General features: G+C 36.1%; 1 protein-coding gene across 2 annotated transcripts; it reads left to right on the plus strand.

Annotated features, from left to right (window-relative positions):
• The first annotated feature begins 1,547 nt into the window (after nucleotides 1-1,547).
• RTCA (RNA 3'-terminal phosphate cyclase) lies at nucleotides 1,548-19,478 on the plus strand. Of its 2 annotated transcripts, XM_019747032.2 has the most exons (11): nucleotides 1,777-2,084; nucleotides 2,190-2,290; nucleotides 3,953-4,096; nucleotides 6,767-6,890; nucleotides 9,158-9,216; nucleotides 10,763-10,904; nucleotides 11,167-11,291; nucleotides 12,235-12,293; nucleotides 13,146-13,240; nucleotides 15,071-15,175; nucleotides 18,830-19,478. In XM_019747032.2, the coding sequence occupies exons 1-11, from the start codon at nucleotides 2,040-2,042 to the stop codon at nucleotides 18,929-18,931; spliced, it is 1,101 nt and encodes a 366-aa protein (XP_019602591.1). In that variant the 5' UTR covers nucleotides 1,777-2,039; the 3' UTR covers nucleotides 18,932-19,478. The 2 variants fall into 2 exon arrangements, with proteins under 2 accessions (XP_019602592.2, XP_019602591.1); XM_019747033.2 differs by lacking the exon at nucleotides 3,953-4,096 and having other exon boundaries at nucleotides 1,548-2,084.
• Nucleotides 19,479-21,343: the final 1,865 nt, after the last annotated feature.

A 21,343-nucleotide genomic window follows, 5' to 3' on the forward strand; every position in this document is an offset into this window, starting at 1 on the left:
ATTCACCAGTTAATCCTTTCACTCAAAAGAAATAAAGAGCTCATTTTTTTCTCTTTCTTTAATGAATAAAAATGACTGATTATGACCCAGCAGTTCCATTCCTAGGTGTCTACCCCAAGAGAAATAAAAACATATATCCACACAAAGACTAGTACAAGAATGATTGTAACAATATTGTTCCTAAGAGTCAAAAATTAGAAATAGCCCAAATGTCCTTCAACAAGTGAATGGATAAACAAAATGTGATACATCCAAATAATGGACTTTTATTCATCCTTAACAATGACTGAAGTACTGGTACATACTTTAACATGGATGACCTCAAAATTTTATACTAAGTAAAAGAAGCCAGATACAAAAGGTCCCATATTGCATGATTCCATTTATAGGAAATGTCCAGAGAAGGCAAATCTATCTAGACAAGAAAGCAGATTCTTGGTTACCTGGGACTGAGGTGGGAATGGGGAGTGACTGCAAAGGGGCAAGAGAAAGCTTTTTGTGGTGATGGAAATTTCCTATTACCAGATTGTGGTGATGATTGCATAACTGTAAATTAGCTAAAATCATTAAATTACACATTTAAAACAGGTGAACTTGATGGTATGTATACTTCAATAAAGCTGTTAAAAATTGTGTTAAATTGCATACTTACAAAAGAATAATGAAACATATGGGTAAGTCACGTAATAACAAAAACCTTGAACCCACCACCCAATTTAAGAAATAGAGTCTTTCCTATGCTGGTGAAGGTCACTGTCTGCTTAACCCTCCCTCTCTCCCTTAGATAACCATTATCCTGAATTGTGTATTTATCATTCCTTTTTTTCCTGTAGAATTTACTATGTATTTCAATCGCTAACAATATAGTTTACTTTTGCTCCTTTTTGAGTCTTATAAAAAATGGAATAAAAACTGCAGGTATCTTTCTGCAACTAGCTTTTGTAACAATACCATAATTTATCCATCCTCTATTCAGTGAATATCTGTGTTTCCAGTTCTTTGGTGTTACCATCAGTGCTGCTATGAACATTCTTGATCATTTCTCCTGGTACCTATGAAAGAGTTTCTTTAGGGCAGTGCTTCTCAGTCTGTAATGAGCATTCAGATCAACTGGGGATCTTCTAAAAATGCAGATTCCTATTCAGTCGATATGGGTGCAGCCTGAGATTCTGCATTTCTACCTAGCTCTAGGTGATAAAGATGCTATGGTTTAGCCAATTACACTTTGATTGCTAAGGTAAGAATATATACCTAAAAATTGAATTGGTGAGATATTGGTTATATTTATCTTTAATCAAGATAATGAGGAACTGCTAGACTATTTTCAAAAACACTATACCATTTTACATGTGTCTCAGGAGAAAAAGAGACTACTCCACACACACACACACACACACACGCACACACACGAGGAAGGAGGGGCTCATGGGTATCAATGCACCAGGGAACACACGTTTCAAGGGACAGGCTTCAGAGTAGGCAAACCCGAACAAAAGGTCGGTGCATTGCAGTATCTAGACCTCACAGCTTTAAAAGTTTCCAGCACTGGGTACACCGGGATCCTCAAGAAAACAGAGATAAAATGGATGTTTGCGCAAGCCTGCCAGGCTACTGGAGGATGCGGTTAGAATTGAAACGCGGGTTTTCTGCAGTCTGCGGGTTTTGCTATGTGCAGTGCACAAATCTTCAACAGACACATCTCGTACCGCGCTGCAGGACACCTTTCCGGCTGCCACCCCATCTCCAGCGGAGCTCTGGATTTGCTGGAGTTTTGTCGGCACCTCCTCTTTGAGCACCTAGCCACGCGCGTGCGCATTGGCTGCTGGGCTGTGGGAACCCGGATTCCCGGCTCTGAGTGCCAGGTGGGTTTCCGCGGTATCCGCTTTTCCGGGAGACCCCGCTTCTTCCGCATTCCTGCAGGCCCCCGCGGCCTCGACCAAGACCAGGTTTCAGAGCTGCGGGGCGGAAGCCAGTGTATCCTATTCCCCGCGCTCGGGCGGAGGCTGCGTCGCTGTGGGCCGGGCCCCAGGGCGCTCGCCATGGCAGGGCAGCCGGTGGAGGTGGACGGCGGGATCATGGAAGGGGTGAGTGCGGAGCGGGGGGCCTAGGGGTGGCGGCAGCGCCCGGGCCGGGGGCAGAGCTTTCTTGTCTGATGTTCTCTCTCTTCTGCGCACCCGCGCCCTGGGCAGGGCGGCCAGATCCTGAGGGTATCCACAGCCCTGAGCTGTCTCCTGGGCCTCCCCTTGCGGGTGCAGAATATCCGAGCCGGCCGCAGCACGCCTGGCCTGAGGTAAATCGGGGCGCTGGGGAGCGGGCTGTAGGATGGGGGAGCGCCGGCTGGGGATTATGAGGACTGGGGGACTGGCCGTGGGGCTGGAAGGGTGAGGGGCTAGGGAGCAGCCCGTGGGCCGGGGCTTGGGGCTGGGGGTCGGGTGGGGCTGGGGACTCTGCAGTCGCGGCAGTGGTGCCGAGGATCCGGGCCCCCGGGTGGAGGAAATCCAGTCGCAAATCCAGGGTGCGGCGCTCCAGCCTGGCCTGTTAGCCATAGCCTGGGTTGTGTGGTCCCTCCAGGGACAAGTTTAGAAAATCGGCCCATGCTTTCTCTAGTTGGCTACGGTTGTCTCGTGTCCTAAAGTGTTAGCCTTTAAAATGGTTTCCCACTCATTGGGCATTTCGAGTACCCGGAGAGCTCTTAGCGTCTGAGCAGGATAGATCAAGGCAGATCAGCCTCTACGACCAGAAGAAACCCGTCTTTTAAACCAGTGCATTCTCTGCTGCCGCACATTTTAGAATCAGAACAGGACAGGACTCTGAGATGTATTAGTCCAGCTTTCATTTAACCTCTAGGAAGCTGTGCATACGACCAGAATTATCGGTTGTGGAAAGGGAAAAATGTTGACCTTTGACCTTCCTTGTTTCTTCTGTCTCGGAAGCTGGTCATGCCACTAGATAAGTTTCGGGTATATGCACCTATTAGAAGAGGAGCCAGGTTGAAGCCAAACTGATTCTTTTGTATTTTGTATATATTTCATTGTAATAGATCAGATATCTCTTAGCCTTTTCTCCACAATCCGTTTTGAAGTTATTAAAAGGCAATGAGTAATGTGTGTGAACATCAGTTCCTTTTGCCACAGTTTTTTGCAGTAATCCATTTCACCAGTAGTGAAATCCAATTCATTAAAGCTGTGTTAGGTACTTTATTAGTTTGATAGGGCTGTCATAACAAAAATACCAGAGACTGGGTGGCATAAACAACAGAAATTATTTTCTCACAGTTCTGGAAGCTGGAAGTCCAAAATCAAGGTGCTGACAGGGTTGGTTTCCTCTGAGAACTGCAAGGGAAGATTCTGTTCCAGGCCTTTCTCCCTGGCTTGGAGGTGGCCATGGTCTTGCCTCTTCACACCGTGATCAGTCTGCGTGTGCTCACCCCTGGTGTCTCGATGTCCTAATCTCTTTTTATAGGGACATCAATGAGAATGGATTAGGGCTCACCCTAACTGGCTGTTTGTAACTTAATCACCTCTTTTAAGGCCCTATCTCCAAATAATTCCGTTCTGAGGTCATGGGGGTTATGGCTTCAACATACGAATTTTGGGAGAACACACTTCAGCCATAGTAGGTACCACAGACCATTCAGTAAAGTGCAAGTCAGACTGGTGGCACATAGGTAGTTTTATTTATTTTCCTTTTTTGTACACTTCTAATTTACAACAATATATCAGTGTATGTGTTTATAGCTAAAATAACTGGTCAGGAAAGATCCCTTAAAAAGGTGTCTACTAGCAGGTAGTCTGGGTGCATAGAAACCCAAAAAGAAGGTCTGTCACTGAAGATACGGCACTTACTATGGTTAGACCTTACTGTTTTGCCATTGTTTTATAAATGTGTCATAAAATCTGGGGATATAGGCAGTCTGAATGCACACATTTTGATGCAATATTCTGACCTGAAGGCCTCAACATTTATCTGGACTGGAAATGATTCGAGATTTATGTGATGGGCAACTGGAGGGGGCAAAAATCGGCTCAACAGAAATAATGTTTACACCAGAGAAAATCAAAGGTGGAATCCACACAGCAGATACCAAGACAGCAGGGTATGTGTCATTTACTTTCCATTTAAGTACGGACTTAGGAGTTAGAGCTGGATTCAAATGCAGGTCCTACCACTGACTGGACAAATGGTTTAACCTCTTTGAGCTTTAGCTTTCTCACTTTTAAAATGGCAATAAAACACTTACCTTTTAGGGTTAGAGACCATGTAAAGTTTCTAATTGTTTATTCATTGTGGTTACCGTGTTTCCCTGAAAATAAGACCTAGCCAATCAGCTCTAATGCATCTTTTGGAGCAAAAATTAATATAAGACCCAGTCTTATTTTGCTGTAAGACCTGGTCTTACATAAGACTGGGTCATATCATATCATATCATATCATATAATGTAATACTGGGTCTTATATTAATTTTTGCTCCAAAAGACGCATTAGAGCTGATTGTCTGACTAGGTCTTATTTTCGGGGAGACACGGTATTACTATATCTAGAATTTTCTCGTATGTGTAGTATAGCATATTTGTTTCTTTTTATTATTAGAAATTGAATATCTGAAAATGACTACATTTTCATGCTTGCAGCCATAGTAGTCTTTACATTATAGCATATTTAGTTCTTGGTTTACAGCTAATTATGAACTATACTACTTTTAGTCTAGGTATTTGTTTTTGTTTTAATAGATACTTACACAGTTCTATTTAGAAATTTTTAGATATGATCTTAGTTTTTTCCCCCCATTGGAAAATGAATATTTAACAATTAAATTGAGCCTTTATAGTTTTCCAAGAATCCCTCCTGTTATTGACAAAACATGGAGAGCAATTTTGTGTGTTTTCTATGTTATTTGGCTGATTGCTATTGTAAGCAGCATCCTTTTACCCAAATCCTATCCATTTACTAGGAAATTTGATGAAATAAGGAATAATACTGTACACCTGATTCCAGTTTGTTTTAGAAATGACTGTTTTAATAGATGGTGATTTTTTTTTAGTTTAAGAAAATTTTTAGTGATATTTAAGTAATGATGTGAATAGCCCTCTATGAAAGGGGACCTGCTACTAGGCCTAAGGTTTGGTTTGCCAACTGAGAACTTTCCTAAGGGGATTAAAAGTTTTTGAGGTAATCTTTATAGTTAGCATATTATTTCAGGTATTTCCCTGTACAAAAAGGTGAAAAAAGTTATAGTTAACCAACTATCTAAAAATGAACTAAAACAGAATCATAGAATTTTGAACCTGCAAAAGGGAAAATAGAAGCCATGTATTCCAACCCTTCCTCTATTTTGTGAATGAGAGAATGAAAAGGCCTTCTGGTGTTAAGTGATTTACCCAAGGTCAGAACTAGAATTAGAATCTAGGCCTTCTGGCTTCTAATCCATTAGAATGTATGGAAATGAGTTTAAAGTTGATAATCTAGCTCCATTCAGGAGACTAAAATAACGTTGTTCCTAGCAAGAAAACACATCTTACTTATTCACATTCTAACATTTTTATCCCTAGTTGTGATTACAGTACTATGCGTTTTCTCAACTGTCTAACTTTGTTTTTATAATTCCTTACTTTTCTAAAATTAAAGTTTTCTTTTCTTTTAGAATCTGATTTTATCGGGTGGGGGGAACATTTTATATACTGGGTTCTTAAGAGAATAAACAGTGAGAAGTTCAGTAATTAAAAACTTATGGTTTGTAATAAAGAAAACATTGTCAAGCCTTTTGCACTTGCTCCTAGGCTCAACTCCTTGAGAAAGGGAATTATATTGTACATATTTTCTTATAATGCCTAACAGTCAATAAACAGTCACTGAGTTAATGAAATGCATTATCAGTGATAATAAAGACTGTCTAGTTCAGTACACATGCATTGTTGCCATAAGAAAGTTAAGTAAAGATCTGTCTTTTGGTATGTAGAGGCTATGTTGAACTCCCTTTTAAACTACAATCCATGTATCAATATGATTGCTTTCCCTTGACATTGGAAAAGAAAAGAAGGGAAGTAAGAGCTCAATTAGAAAATCTGACCAAGTGTTTTGTTTTATAAAATACTTCCTATTCTATAATTATTTCTTATGATTTCTCTCATTATTTGACTATAAGGACTGGACAGAGGTGAGTTATATAGCAAGGATTATTTCCTTAAAATTTTTTCCATGTAAAATATTCAGCTGTCAGTATTTGTAAAATATTATTCTATTATATCATGGACCTCACGATGGTAGGAACTATATCTTAACTTGATATCTGAAACAGTGCCTTGTGCATGGTAGAGATTTAGGTATAATCATTCGAATATTTCTAGACCTTGGATGTTTTGAATTCATTTTCATAAACTGCTACTTTCAAGAATCCTTTTTATAAAAATGTTGTAAAGATAGTTTTATTTTTATTTATTTATTTATTTATTTATTTATTTTTACTTTTTTATAATATAAAGAAAGTATTAGAACTTACCTAAGGTCACAGAGCTAATGTGTTTAGTATTGGATTCAAACCCAGATTTGCTTATCATTTAAGGCCGGTTCCTTCTATGAAATATTGTCTCTCTTTAAGATTCAGGATTTTATGACTGAGTTACTGAAATGTTTTTTAACATTAAACTTGAGGACGTGTACCTGCTTTCCCAGTTGTTTGTGCTTCGGCCCTTGGTGCTGTGTAGTAACAATCACTTTCTTGAGACTTTAAACGGAAAATTCAGCTAAGCCTGTTCTGCCTTCTCCCTAGGAGTGTGTGCCTCTTGATGCAGGTCTCGATGCCCTGTGTTCTCTTTGCTGCTTCTCCATCAGAACTTCGTTTGAAAGGTGGAACTAATGCTGAAATGGCACCACAGATCGATTACACAGTGATGGTAAGGGCTTTTGTTGTTGCATACAAAATAAGATGATCTTATATATTGTGAATGTCCATTCTGTATTTAAATATAACCTGAGTGTTTTTGTGTACATACCTTTTTATTTCTTCATGGTGTCTAGTTCTGTTGTGGAAAGGGTAAGGGATTATGTTTACTTTAGATTTAGTATTGTATCTTAGAACAGTGTTCATAGTGAATTCTTTAAAAACCTCAAGTGTAATTATTATATAAATTATATTGTTATATAAATTATATTGTTATATAAATTGGTTATTTTATGTATATAGGGATTATGATTTGGAAGAAAAAACTCAAGACAAGAATTAAATACTATGTTTGACAAGAGTTGGTGAGGATGTGGAGAAATTGGAACCCTTGCACACTGTTGGTGGAAATCCAAAATGGTGTAGCCACTATGGAAAACAGTATGATGGTTTTTATTTTAATGAAAAATTAAAAACGAAACTGGCATATAATACAGCAATCCCACTTCTGAGTATCCAAAAGAGTTGAAATCAGGATCTCAAAGAGATGTTAGCATTCTCATGTTTATTGTAGCACTATTCATAATATCCAAGATGCTGAAACAACCTAAATGTCCATTTATGGAAGAACGGATTACGAGCGTGTGGTATATATACACAATGGAATATTACTCAGCCTTAAAAAGAAAGAAATTCTAGAATATGTGACAACATGGATAAACTTTGAGGACATTATGCTAAGTGAAATAAGCCAATCACATAAAGACAAATAATGGCATGATGGATCTAGCGTAGTCAAACTCATAGAATCAAAAAGTAGAGTGGGTGTTGGGGAAACAGAGAAATGGGGAGTTTCAGTTAAGCACGATGAATGAATGAGTGCTAGAGAGATCTGCTGTATAGCATTGTGCCTATAGTCAACAGTAATGTATTGTACACTTAAAAAATGGTTATGAAGGTAGATCTTGTATTAAATGTTCTTACAATAAAATAAAAATTTTAAAAAGAATTAAATACTATATTTTGACTATAAATTTTTTAAATGATAAAACTCAATATTGGCATGCTCATATAACTAGTAGGAAAGTAAAGTGGTATCTTTTTTCTCCGAGTTTATTGAGGCATTATTATTTATAGTAAAATTCACTGTATTTAGTGTACAGCGCTGTGATTTTTGACATATGGTTGTGAGCCAGCCACCACCATCAAGATACAGAGTTACTGTAAAAAATTTCCTCATCCCCTGTACTCATCAGTCTTACCCCCCAGCGTTGGCACCCACTAATTTGTTTTCTGTCAGTTTTGCCTTTTTATTCAGAATGTCATGTAAAGGAATACTATATATGGAGTCTTTTCAATCTCTTTTTTTCACTTACCATAATATATTTCAGATTCATCTATGATGCTTGTATTAGCAATAAAAGCTAAGTAGTGTTCTATTATATGGAAGTACCAGTTTGTTTATCCATTCATGTGTTATAGGACATTTGGGATGTTTCTAGTTTTGGGTGATTATCAATAAAGTCACTATCACTATAAATACTATGTGCAGGTTTTTTGTGTGAATATGTTTTCATGTCTCTTGCGTAAATACCTAGGAGAGGGATTGCTGGATTCTAATAGTAAGTGTATGTCTAATTTTATAAGAAACTGCCAGATTGTTTCGGCATTCAAAGTGGCTGCATTGTTTTGCATTTTCACTGGCATTGTATGAGTGTCTGCATTCTTCCTAGCACTTGATATTCTCAGATTTTAATTAAAACATTTTTGTTGCCATTTTAATACATGGTATGATCTTTTTAAATTCAGTTTGGTAGGACCTATAATGAAAGTTAATTTTATCTCTCTTCCCCTAGTAATCTCACTTCAAGAAAATGACCCTAATTAAATATTACAAAAGGTAGCAAAAGATAAATGTTAACATTTATTTGAGTAGAGCATTAATACTATAATAATTATGTTATTGGATTATAATGAGACCGGTTAGGAAATATTGTCCCCTGGGCTAAAATAACCACTGGGATCAAGTATCCTAAGTTGTAATTTTTTTTTTTTCATTAGGTAGACTTGCACAGCCCTGATTAATTAAATGTTAAACTTTTAATTTTAGCTATATGTCAGTTATTTTATTTGAAAAAATAGAACTAGCCTACACATTTTTTATGTCACTATTTATAAATGCCTCATTACTAGCTCAGTACAGAGTATTTTTGTGTAATAAATATACTTATTGAATCAGTAAATATCGGTGGTTAAAGTAATAATAAACTGATTTTTCAGGTTTTCAAGCCAATTGTTGAAAAATTTGGTTTCAAATTAAATTGTGACATTAAAATTAGGTAAGTTACTTATTTCTTAACCCTTAAACCCACTAGTTGTGCTAAAAATAGTGGAAAAATTAGATCTTAGAGAACTGTCATTCTGGAAGACACATATTACCTTACGTTTCCTGTAGCAAATAATTGTGCTTTGTGGCTTCAGAAACAATAAGCCATAGAGGTATGGGGACTGGGAAACAGCTACATGTGATATTCACTTGTCTTTTGGGAGAAGTATTTTCAAGGGGATTGTACACCGAGGCACCTTCATGTCTGATGTTCTCCAGGCTCAGCACAGAGTGAATGCTCCATGTGTGCTGACCACTGGACTGGGCACAACAGGGTCATAAAAGGGGTTCTCTTCCATAGTGCAGTCAGAGTTATTTTCCTAAGAAACACAATGGACATTCAGCTCATTTCTCTTTAAGGCTTTCCTCTGCCACTTAATAAGAAAGGCAAATTTCTTTCTTTCTTTTTTTAATTTTTATTTTATACTTTTATTTAAGTGTATTTTTCCAGGACCCATCAGCTCCAAGTCAAGTACTTGTTTCAATCTAGTTGTGGAGGGCGCAGCTCACACTGGCCCATGTGGGGATCGAACCAGCAACTTTGTTGTTAAGAGCACTGCACTCTAACCAACTGACCTAACCGGCCGTCCAAGGCCAGATTTCTTGATGTGTCATTTAGTGCTTTGCAATCTTATTCCAATTACCTTTCTGGCTTCATTCTCCCTCCTCCTCCTTTCAACGTACCATATATTATAACTACGTGATTGCCTGCTATTCCTTAAACATACTTTGTGCCTTCAGACTTTTCTCTCTTTGTTCATGTTATTTCTCCCCTACTGCCCTAAAATTTGGATTTCCTATATTTTTCCAAAATGAAACTTGTATTTTCTTGTTTGAATTGTCCATGAGTGTGCCTCAGTTGGAATTCATATTCGTACCTCTGTTGTAGTCCTCCATACAGCCTGAGTTATGTGCTAGTAGGTTATATGTGGAGCCATCTCCCTACCAGATGGGGTGCTCCTTGTGAATAGGGGCACTGTCATTCTCATCTGCATGTTCTCAGCATTTTCTGTAGAATAAATGACACTGAATATTGAAGTTAAAATTTTATTAGTGTTCAGCTACTGTAATATTCATATTATTTATTGAGCACTTACTAAGTGCCAGACATTTTTTTAGGCACTGGAATATAACAGGAACAAAATAAACAAAGGTCCCACCGTGAAGCCCTTATATGCTAAAACGGCACTGTCAATAGAACTTGTTTCTTCAGGGACATGTTCCCTGTGTGTCCAGCATGGTAGTCACTAGCCATGTGACTTTAGAGCACTTGGAGTGTGGATAGCACGACTGGAAGCTGAGTTTTAAATTTTTAACTTAAAAGGAAATACTCACATGTAGATTGAGACTACCAGATTGGACAGCACAGATCTAAAACATCATTTAGAAATTTCAAACATGAATTATATGGTTGGATATCATTCACATGTTCTTTTATGGTAAATATTGACCTCTATTTTTGTCGTGCAGTCAGTTTATGTGTTTGTCATTTTTTATAGGGGCTACTACCCAAAAGGGGGTGGTGAAGTGATTGTCCAAATATCACCAGTTAAACAGTTGAACCCAATAAATTTAACTGACTGTGGCTCTGTGACTAAGATATATGGAAGAGCTTTTGTTGCTGGTGTTTTGCCATTTAAAGTAAGTTATCTAGATGCTCTTAGAAGTGTATGTATGTTTTGATAAGTATTGTATATCTAAATTTTGAAATTATTGAAAACTTAAGTTTTAAATAAATCTTCATTAAATTATTTTTCTTAAAATTCTGTGCTCTCTAATCTTGAAAATCAAGTTTTTATGTACCACTTATAAAAGTTAATTATTTTATTTGTCTTTGAAGTCTTGAAAACAATTGTCAAAATAATAATTTATTTTATTCTATTTTTCTGTTTTGCCGAAATAGGTAGCAAAAGAAATGGCAGCGGCAGCTGTAAGATGCATCAGAAAGGAGTATAGGGATCTGTACGTTAACATCCAGCCTGTTCAGGAAACTAAAGACCAAGCTTTTGGCAATGGAAGTGGAATAATGTGAGACAGTATACTTTTCTCTATACATTGTGTGAAGACCCCAAAATAATTAACTTATTTAAATGAAAGATTTGTAGTTTTTTTGTTTAAATTTATAGTTTTAAGGGGATATATTTTAAAGGGCATTTATACCCAAAACAACAGTATGGTGAATTAAGATGATTATTTCATTCCGAATTTTATTCTGAGGATGGTTTGCCTTTATTACATTGTAAGAGCTCTTTTCTTTATAGCGAACTTAAATGTTGAAGCTAATCAGAAATTAGCCTTTGAAGCTGATCTAAGGGAAATATCTCTTGTTGCTTTTTTATACCTCAACGGTGAAGTCAGTTTACAAGCAAATATTAGAAATGACAAAGATCTATTTAGAAAAGAAATATAACTATTATATTAATCCAATTAGGAGTTACTGATTTAAGTGTTATAAAAATGCTTTAATTGATGTTTTTGAAGTATGAAAGTATCTTTTGTAGATATTTAAATTTTAAAGTCTCTTCCAGTTTCTATTAAAGGGTTTAAAGTAAATGCATGCTCTACAAGTACATATGATAATACTATGTAAAAACTATGAAACAAAACCAAACATCTCTATAGAAAGACCTTTTCATTTAAGATAATCATAAAATACTTTATAATACAGTATGCCTATGAAATGATACCACTTAGTGCTAATGACATAACTTCTAGCAGGGCCATTCCTTACCTGTGAGTAGATTAGAATCTAATGTGACTTCTTGTCTGAAGAACTGAAGGATACTAATGCCTTGATGAAGATGGAGAATGCTAATCATGTTGCTCTCTGTATGAAGAATTTCATTTTTGCAATATACTAGCCAGATCCAGTTCTTTGTGTTTAACAGTCACTATTTTCCTATGTTGTATTTGCATGTAATTTTAGAGTATTTATAGCATAGGTAGTAATACTTTTTTTTTTCCTACATAGTATTATTGCTGAGACATCCACTGGCTGTTTGTTGGCTGGATCATCGCTTGGTAAACGAGGTATAAATAAAAGAGATCCACAATTTCCAACGCTATAGTAAAATTCTTCATCTGGTGGGATTAGAATGTTATAGAATGATGGAAGACAAATTTAAAAGGATATAGTTAACTGATTCTGTTTTAGAGTCAATTAAATTTTCAGTGTTTCCCCCAACTTTACACTTCGAACATTTTCAAACGTATAGAAAAGTTGAATGACTAGTGAACATCCATACGTTGTTCTCCTAGATTCACTGGTACTGAACATTTAGCTACAAGTTGTGTGTTTATGAGCCATTTCAATTTATTAGATTGGTACAAAAGTAATTGTGATTTTTGTAATTATTTTTAACCTTTTAAGCCGCAAATACTTTTGCACCAACCTAGTAAGTTGCAGCAATAGTGAATACTGCAGCAATGTCCAAAGGACAATACCTGCATAATCACAATGCCATTTTTATACTCAAAGAAGTTGTCTATTATATTCAGACATAACCAGTTGCCTCCAAAATATTCATTAGAGCAATTGGAATTTTTTTGAGTACACACGGCATTTAATGATCATATCTGTTTAGTTTCTTTTTTTACTACAGTTTCTTTTTTTTCTTTCATGATACTGACATTTTGAAAAGTCCAGGCCATTTTCTCATAAGATTTCCCACAATTTGGATTTGTCTGATTGTCTCATGATTAGATATAAATATTCGCATATGCTAAGCTCTCAGAAGATTATATATACATAAAGATCGTATCCTAAAAGTTGCAGGGTGAGTTCAGAGTCCTAAAAAATGTTATACCAGTGCTAACGAGGATATATTAATTAAACCCTTTGCCTCTTATTAATTTACTTTTTTTAAATTATGCCTGTCATAGGTGTAAATGCAGACAAGGTTGGAATTGAAGCTGCCGAAATGCTATTAGCAAATCTTAGACATGGTGGTGCTGTGGATGAGTATCTGCAAGACCAGGTAATGACACTTAGTGTTAAAACCTTCGAGCCTATTAGATCTGAATATTTGGTAGTTAGATTGAATATAAATTTTAATCGTTGACTTTCAGACACTGATTGGCATGTTTTAATTCAATCAGTTTAAAAAAAAATTTTTTTTTGTTGGGGAATATTGGGGAACAATGTGTTTCTCCAGGGCCCATCAGCTCCAAGTCGTTGTCCTTCATTCTGGTTGTGGAGGGCGCAGCTCAGCTCCAAGTCTGGTCGGCGTTTTCAACCTTAGTTACAGGAGGCACAGCCCACCATCCAATGCCAGAATTGAACTGGCAACCTGTTGTTGAGAGCTCACGCTCCAACCAACTAAGCCATCCGTTCGCCCCAGTTTTTTGTTTGTTTGTTTTTTAATTAAGATTTATTGGGGTGACAATTGTTAGTAAAGTTACATAGATTTCAGGTATACAATTCTGCAATACATTATATCTAACATTGTGTGTTCACCATCCAGAGTCAGTTCTCTTTCCATCACCATATATTAGACCCTATTTACCCTCTAATAGAGTCCCCCCTACCCCGTTACCCTCTGGTAACCCCTAAACTATTGTCTTTGTCTATGAGTTTTTGTTCCTTCATTTGTTTGTCTTGTTCTTTTGTTGTTTTCAGTTTTATATACCACACATCAGTAAAATCATGGTTCTCTACTTTTTCTTTCTGACTTATTTCGCTTAGCATTATAATCTCAAGATCCATCCATGTTGTCACAAATGGTACTACTTCATCTTTTCTTACCCTGGTCACCCCAGTTTTTAAAGTGTTATTCAGGAATTTATATTCCTCAGATTTCAGTCCTCATCTTACTTGACCTGGCTTCAGCATTTGGCATAATTGATCACTTCTTCCTTCTTGAAATACTTTCTTCACTTGGTTTCTAAAATACTGTTATTTTTCTGTCCCCCTGGCTATATAGTCTAGTCTTTTTGCTACTTTGTTGTTGTCATCTTCTCAACTTTTAAATTTTGGAGAGCCCGTGGACTCAGGCTCACACCTCTTTTCTGTACCTGTGTATACTCCTTCAGTAGTTTTATCCTGCCTCATGGGTTAAATATTATCTATATGCTGACAACTTCCAAATTTATATCAGTAGCCCAAACCTTTCTTCTTAACTCCATATACATTATATCCTTATGCCTGTCAGCATCTCCACTTGGATGTGATACAGACTTCTCAGACTTCATGTATCTACTCACATTGAGAAATGCTAGTGAATATTTCCAAAAAAGATATTTTTATGGTTCACTATCTGATAGATTTTTCTTTCTACTACATTTTTCTTTCCTTAATCTCAAATTAGCAGTCTACATTTAGAAATGTATTCTTGAAGATTTCTTAACCAGTTTCTTAATAAGTTCTCCTTATTTCTAGTCTCTTCCTTCTTGCCCAAGTCTACTCTACACTCCCAATAGTTCTGTATTGGATGTATTGATTTACCTGTTAAAATGTAATTTTAGAGAGGGGAAGAAGTGTGTCTTATTATACGAGTATATATTAGCTTGTAGATATGGTTGACCTGGTTAAATATATTAACTTTCAACTCTTAAACATTACTATGTTATACTCTTAAACATTAATTTAAAAAAATCTATATTGAGAACTGCTAAGTGTTTCTGTACCACACCAGAGACTTTGGGTGACACAGGTTTTCTATCATCTTCTTAGGACTTCTGGAAACCTGAAGAAGTAGAAATTATTTTAGCTATTTTGATTTCTAGTAGTAATTTTATATGGGAAGCAATAGAATTTTTAACTCCAAATATTAGTAATTGTTTTTTTCCTTTACTGTTTTTTTCAATAGCTGATCATTTTCATGGCATTAGCCAATGGCGTTTCCAGAATAAAAACTGGACCAGTTACACTCCATACACAAACGGCTATACATTTTGCTGAACAACTAGCAAAGGTGAGTATTCCATCAGAAAGAGTAATTGATTTTTGTTGTAGCCAATTTTGGGTCGAATTTTAATAAACAGAAAACTTAATAGTAATTATAATTGCTATAATTGCTGTCACTCACTGACTACTCCATTTGTGGCAGATATTGAACTAACTCAGCAATTTATCTGAATCTTACTCTCTGCATGACCATTTTAGGTGGCTATTTATTATTATTCCCGTTTTACATATGAGTAAAGTGCGGCAGAGGGGTTAAATTAATTGCTCAAGACTATGTGGTTTCTTAGTGGCAGAGCCAGACTTTGAGCAAACCCAGGAAAACATATATAAAAACCCACATGTGGTACTGCATTACAGAGTAAGTAAAGATGTTTTGATGGGAACTGTGAAATCAAATCACAAGGGATTTGTAGTTGGCTATAACCTTAAATATTTATATAAAATTTTGAATGTTTTATTTTCTTGTGATTCTGTTGGTAGAACAGAATATTTGCTGAAATTCTAATGTTTACCAATCCTCTTTGGAAGAGTTACAATTTTTAGTGAAAAAGACTTAACATTGTATAAGCTCATATTTATACCTTTTCTACAGAATTCTTAATTTAAAACATGATTAACATGTATGTTGCATCCTATATCAATGTAACTTTTTATAGAAAATTTGGAAAATAGAGGAAGAAACCTCCCCATAATTCCTCCTTGCTAGTAAAACCACTGTTGAATTTAAGTGTTTTGCTCCTCTCTTAAAATTGTTTCTCTGCATTTTTTTACGTCTAATGTACACACCTTCATTTCTTGCCTTTTTCAGTAATGTAGCATATTCTTAGTTGCTACTTCCATATGGAATTTTATAAAGTAATATAAAATTTATAACTCAAAATTTTATGAAGGAAGTTGCTGACCTTAATCATTTTTAAAAATTATGAAAGTAATGCACACTAGTTAACAAAAAATGAAGCATTACAGAAGTGTACTAAACACAAAGCCGCTGTTGTCCTACTCCTAACAGTTTTTTTGTATGATTCTTACTCATATGTACTTTTTTTGTTACTAGAAAGCATAGATAGATTTTGGTCAAATTGTAGGAAAAGGCTGAAAGGAATTGAAGGCAAATTATATTTGACGTCAAGAGATAGTTAGCTGTATTTTTTTACTATTATACTTATGCTGGAGTTGTATTCATTATAGTCTTCACTTTTTATAGTGCTTTGCACCTGGTGAACACATGTTATTTGAAGTGAATACATAGTGGAAAGTGCTGTGAGCTGGAATTGATAGCTCTGGTTTCTTGTTCAGCTTTGTTGTGTTTTAACTGAGTGACGTGGGCCAAGCTGCTTCATCTTCCTGTGCCTCAATGCAGAGAATTAATTTGTAAAATCAAGGAGTGGGGCTGTAGTCCCTAAAGGCTCCTTCTAACTAAAAATTTGTGTAGTTTTTCAGTAGGTTAGAAATGATTTCCTTAACTGTTACCTGTGTTCCTTATTTACATAATGTTTGTAATTTAGAAAAATATATAACTACACAGTAATTTGGCTGTCTAGTTCAGAATTCAGTGTTTATTCATTCAACAATAATTTTTTTAAAAATATTTCTTTGGGGGAGGGGACACCACACTTCTACCCAAGCGAGAGAGGTCGTCTATTTATTATTATTATTATTTTTGAAATAACTTTTATTTTATTTTATTTTACTTCATTTTATTGGGGAACAGTGTGTACTTCCAGGCCTTTTTCCCAAGTCAAGTGGTTGTCCTTTCAGTCTTAGTTGTGGAGGGCGCAGCTCAGCTCCAGGTCCAGTTGCCATTTTCTAGTTGCAGAGGGCACAGCCCTCCATCCCTTGCGGGAGTCGAACCGGCAACCTTGTGGTTGAGAGGACGCATTCCAACCAACTGAGCCATCCAGGAGCTCAGCAGCAGCTCAGCTCAAGGTGCCATGTTCAATCTTAGTTGCAGGGTGCGGAGCCCACCATCCCTTGCGGGACTCCAGGAATTGAACTGACAACCTTGTGGTTGAGAGCCCTCTGGCCATTTGGGAATCGAACTGGCAGCCTTTGGAGTTAGGAGCACGGAGCTCTAACCGCCTGAGCTACTGGGCCAGCCCATAACTTTTTTTTTAACTTTTATTTATTTAAGTGTGTTTTTCCAGGACCCATCAGTTCCAAGTCAAGTAGTTTTTCAATCTAGTTGTGGAGGGTGCAGCTCACAGTGGCCCATGTGGGGATCCAACCGGCAACCTTGTTAAGAGCACTGCGCTTATCTAACTGAGCTAACCAGCCGCCAGGTCTTTTATTTTTTACGCTTATCATGCCTTGAATTCATAGTCAATGGGTTCCAGCAGCTCAGGTTCCTTTCAATTGGTTCTCTGGAGCAGGCTGGCGCTTAAGTTGAACCCAGGTACCCTTCTCTTTGGCTTCCTGCTTTTTCTGATCAGTTTCCTTCACACATTTCAGGGAGCTATCTCAGCTCTTAAATTGCTTAATATGCTCAATACATACGTTACTTCTCTTGGCAAGACTCTTGCTCTTAACTTGTGCGTTTACAACAATGCCAGCCGCATGCTGAGTAACACTGTAGGCTCCTCCAGTTTTGCCATGGGAACATTTGTGGGGCATTCCTTTTTGAATAGTGTGGCTCATTCCCTTGATGTCTATAATGTCACCTTCCTTATAGGTTTGCATGTCTGTGGCCAAAGGAACAACTTCATGTTTTCCAAAAAGCCAAAAGAACAGAGCGGGGCCTCTCCTCTTTCCCTTTGTGTTGGTCATTTTGGTGGATTACTGGAAAATAGTAGTTCTGGCCAAAAGGAAGAACGATAATTTCCCACTATGTGTCAGTACCTCCCACAAAATACTGAAACTGGAAGAATTTGTGAATATTACTGTTCAGCAGGGCCCCAAAATGATGGTTTTCAAATTGAATTTCAAAGAATCCTAAGGCATTAAGCATACTTGAAATCCCTTTGCCACGAATTCAGTCATTCTAGTCAGTCGTTTACATTTTAATTCAGTTTTGTTAAAATGAACACATTTGATTTTTTAAAAAATTATTTTCCAGACTACAGTGATAGTGATAAAATATTTCAAAGCCAAACTTGAATTACAAGTGAAAAAACTACAATGTCAAGCCCAATAAGAATGAAGGAAAATGTTAATCGTCACCTCCCCCCACCTTCCTTCTCAGAACTACATCTTTCTGAATAGTATGTTTAGGGAATTAAATTGGCAAGAAAATTGGAGGGAAATTAAAGGGTAACTTGATACTTGACAAGATAAAAGAAGTGTAAATGCTTCAGTGTTGTGTTTCAGAAAATTGTAGGAAGTAGGCAGTGGAGAGGCATTATAATTAACAATTGAGATTTTAAAATTGATACTTGCCTAGGCTGTGCTCCCAGGGGTTCTGATTCAGTGGTTATGGAGTGGGGCCCAGGCTGTATATTCTGACAAAACTCCACAAGTTTGTATGTCTCTGAACAAGAACCATGGTTCTGGAACGAACTATTTTATATCTAGATTACTGAAATTCTTATGACTTGATCTTCGTGTCTTTAACTTCTTCAATAAAACAAGTTTAATATTAGCTACCTGCCTATTTAACCTTGAGTTACGGGCTCTTCTTTCTATCCTCTTCATATTACTTACATACTAAATACTCTTCTGGTTTCAGGCTAAATTTACTGTGAAGAAATCAGAAAATGAAGATGATGCCTCTAAAGACACTTATATTATCGAGTGCCAAGGAATTGGGATGACAAATCCAAATCTATAGGGTATTTACCTTTTACATGATACCTCAAAGATGTATTATACTAATTCATTTCGTAAATACTACAAAACAACGAATAAGAAGTAACTTATTAAAGGACGTGACAAATTTGGAGATGAAGTACAGAGTGTTCTAGATTTACTGAGAATGCTTCATCAAACTAATCTCACTTTGATATCTCCTGAGATATGGACAATGAAATATAAAAGTTGGTGGATATGTCTGTTAGCTGATTTCAATACGGAAGTATTGATATAAAATATTATTTTCCCTTTGAAGTGTGTTTTTCTTTTTTATGTACTAAATTAAGTCGGGAATGTAAATTTGATCTGTAGTTTGTGTATAGTTCTAATCACTTTGCTCCAGTCTCACATAAACGCTAATGAGATAATTTTATGTACATGTATTTGCTGTGTCAACAATAAGTTAATGAGCGTTTTCTCATTCTAACTATATGTACCTTCCATCTAGTTGGGCATTTGGTAAATAATGATTTCAAATCTGCTGAATATGTTCTGGAAGCCAAACAATGAGCATTGCAAAATTTCAACCCCATATATGTTTTTGTTTGGCTTGCATTATTAAAAAGTAATTGAGTGCCTTTAGAACAGAATGTGCTTTTTGTTGCTCTGTATTATCTTACAACTACCATGTTTCCCCAAAAATAAGACCTAGCCGAACAATCAGTTCTAATGCATCTTGTGGAACAACAATTAATACAAGACCTGGTATTATATTGTATTATTATAGTATGTTATGTTATGTTATATTATATTATATTTACTATATTATATTATACCCAGTCTTATAGTAAAATAAGACCGGGTCTTATATTAATTGTTGCTCCAAAAGACGCATTAGAGCTAATTGTCTGGCTAGGTCTTATTTTTGGGGAAACACGGTATCATACATTCAGAAAGTGCTGAGTTAGTCTGTATAGGACAATATAATGAAGAAAATTACTCCATGTACATAGTAGTAATTTTTGTCATTGAATTCTGTGGCCTTGGACAGTTGGCTTTAGTTTGCTTTAAAGATGAGGATGACAGTATTGTTTGCTATTTATATTTCACACTGTAGATAAATTTTATAAACCCCATTTCTATAACAAATGAGATATGAAATATCCTTCTATTTCAGAGTAAAACTGCACTTAGTTTTTAGAGGGGTTGTGATAAATTTGGGGGTCTTCAGACTAAGTTGATCCTTGCAGCTGCTGACAGGGTATGCAGTAGTGTGAAAGATCGGCTGGAATGGAGAGATTGGAACTATAGAGTGAGCATTGCAAGGTCAACAGTGGATGTGATAAGTTCATGATTAACCTTAGTTTGAGTGTGTCACTCTTGTTGAGTCTCAGCTTAGGTAAAATGAAGTTGCGACTACTGCAAATAAATTTTTTCTTTCTAGTTCTATATCTAAAATTCTATTTCAATGGTTTCTAAGACCAGCTAGTACAAGTAACTGTTTATTCAACACTGTATGTGCATTGGTCTTTTTTTTTTTTTTTTTTGCATTGGTCTTTAACGATATTCTTTAAACCAGTGGCCTTCAAACATGGGTATTCATACTACTTGTTTCACAAATCCTTCCCATAAATTTCAATTTTGTAGATATCAGTTGTTTTTAGAGAGTTTGTTTCCAAATTTCTGTACTTAAATATGTGCTGCCTCCTAAGATGCAGTTGCCTGCCGTCAAGATAGTATTGCAGGTTCTCCTTTTTAGCTTTTCTTTCACAGTCACCATTCTTCCTCTTTACAAAAGAGAAGTTTATTTTTACCCATCCTATTTTTATAACGGTGCATTCCCCTGTAGTAGAATAAAATCTCCAAGGCACCAAATAAAGGGACAACTTTAAATATTAGTCCCTAAAAGCCTACTCAAACTAGATCTGCATCTTATATATTTGCATGATTTTAAGTAAGGAGGTGAAAACATCCATGTTCACTTTCTATAAATAAACATTATATCTTTAAACCTTATTTTCCTGATTATTAGGAGAAACATTTTCATTGGATTTGCCAAAAGGCTTGTCTACAAAGTTTAAATCCATTTGTTTTTAAACTTTGGTAGTTTACTGCTTAGTAAGAATTATGAATTACTTTGCTCTCCATCTGTACCATGTGGAGTGTGTTGTAGCTTCTATAATCTATATTATTACCATTCTGTAAATAATGCACACAATTATTAATATATGTTTTAAAGCCCCACACTTGCTTGATAACCTTTTTGCTATTGATTTCTGTTGAGCTGTCTCATCCCAGTAATTAATAATAATCATCCATAGGTACATGACCTAATTTTTAAGAGTGTCATTCTCATTAAGAGATATATTTCTATAAAATTTTACTTTTATATTTAATAATATTTCAAAAAGTATTTTTGTTCTGCTCAATGTATAGTAACACTAATTGTAAC

Source organism: Rhinolophus sinicus, linkage group LG14 (assembly GCF_036562045.2).
Source record: "Rhinolophus sinicus isolate RSC01 linkage group LG14, ASM3656204v1, whole genome shotgun sequence".
NCBI classification, from domain to species: domain Eukaryota; kingdom Metazoa; phylum Chordata; class Mammalia; order Chiroptera; family Rhinolophidae; genus Rhinolophus; species Rhinolophus sinicus.

Bases quoted from the DNA above. Each gene is read 5' to 3' on its own strand.
- RTCA (XM_019747033.2), top strand. From the start codon at position 1,668: ATGTGCAGTGCACAAATCTTCAACAGACACATCTCGTACCGCGCTGCA. The intron at 2,085-2,189 runs GTGAGTGCGGAG...CGCCCTGGGCAG, and splicing joins ACGGCGGGATCATGGAAGGG to GGCGGCCAGATCCTGAGGGT. The intron at 9,217-10,762 runs GTAAGTTACTTA...CATTTTTTATAG, and splicing joins AATTGTGACATTAAAATTAG to GGGCTACTACCCAAAAGGGG.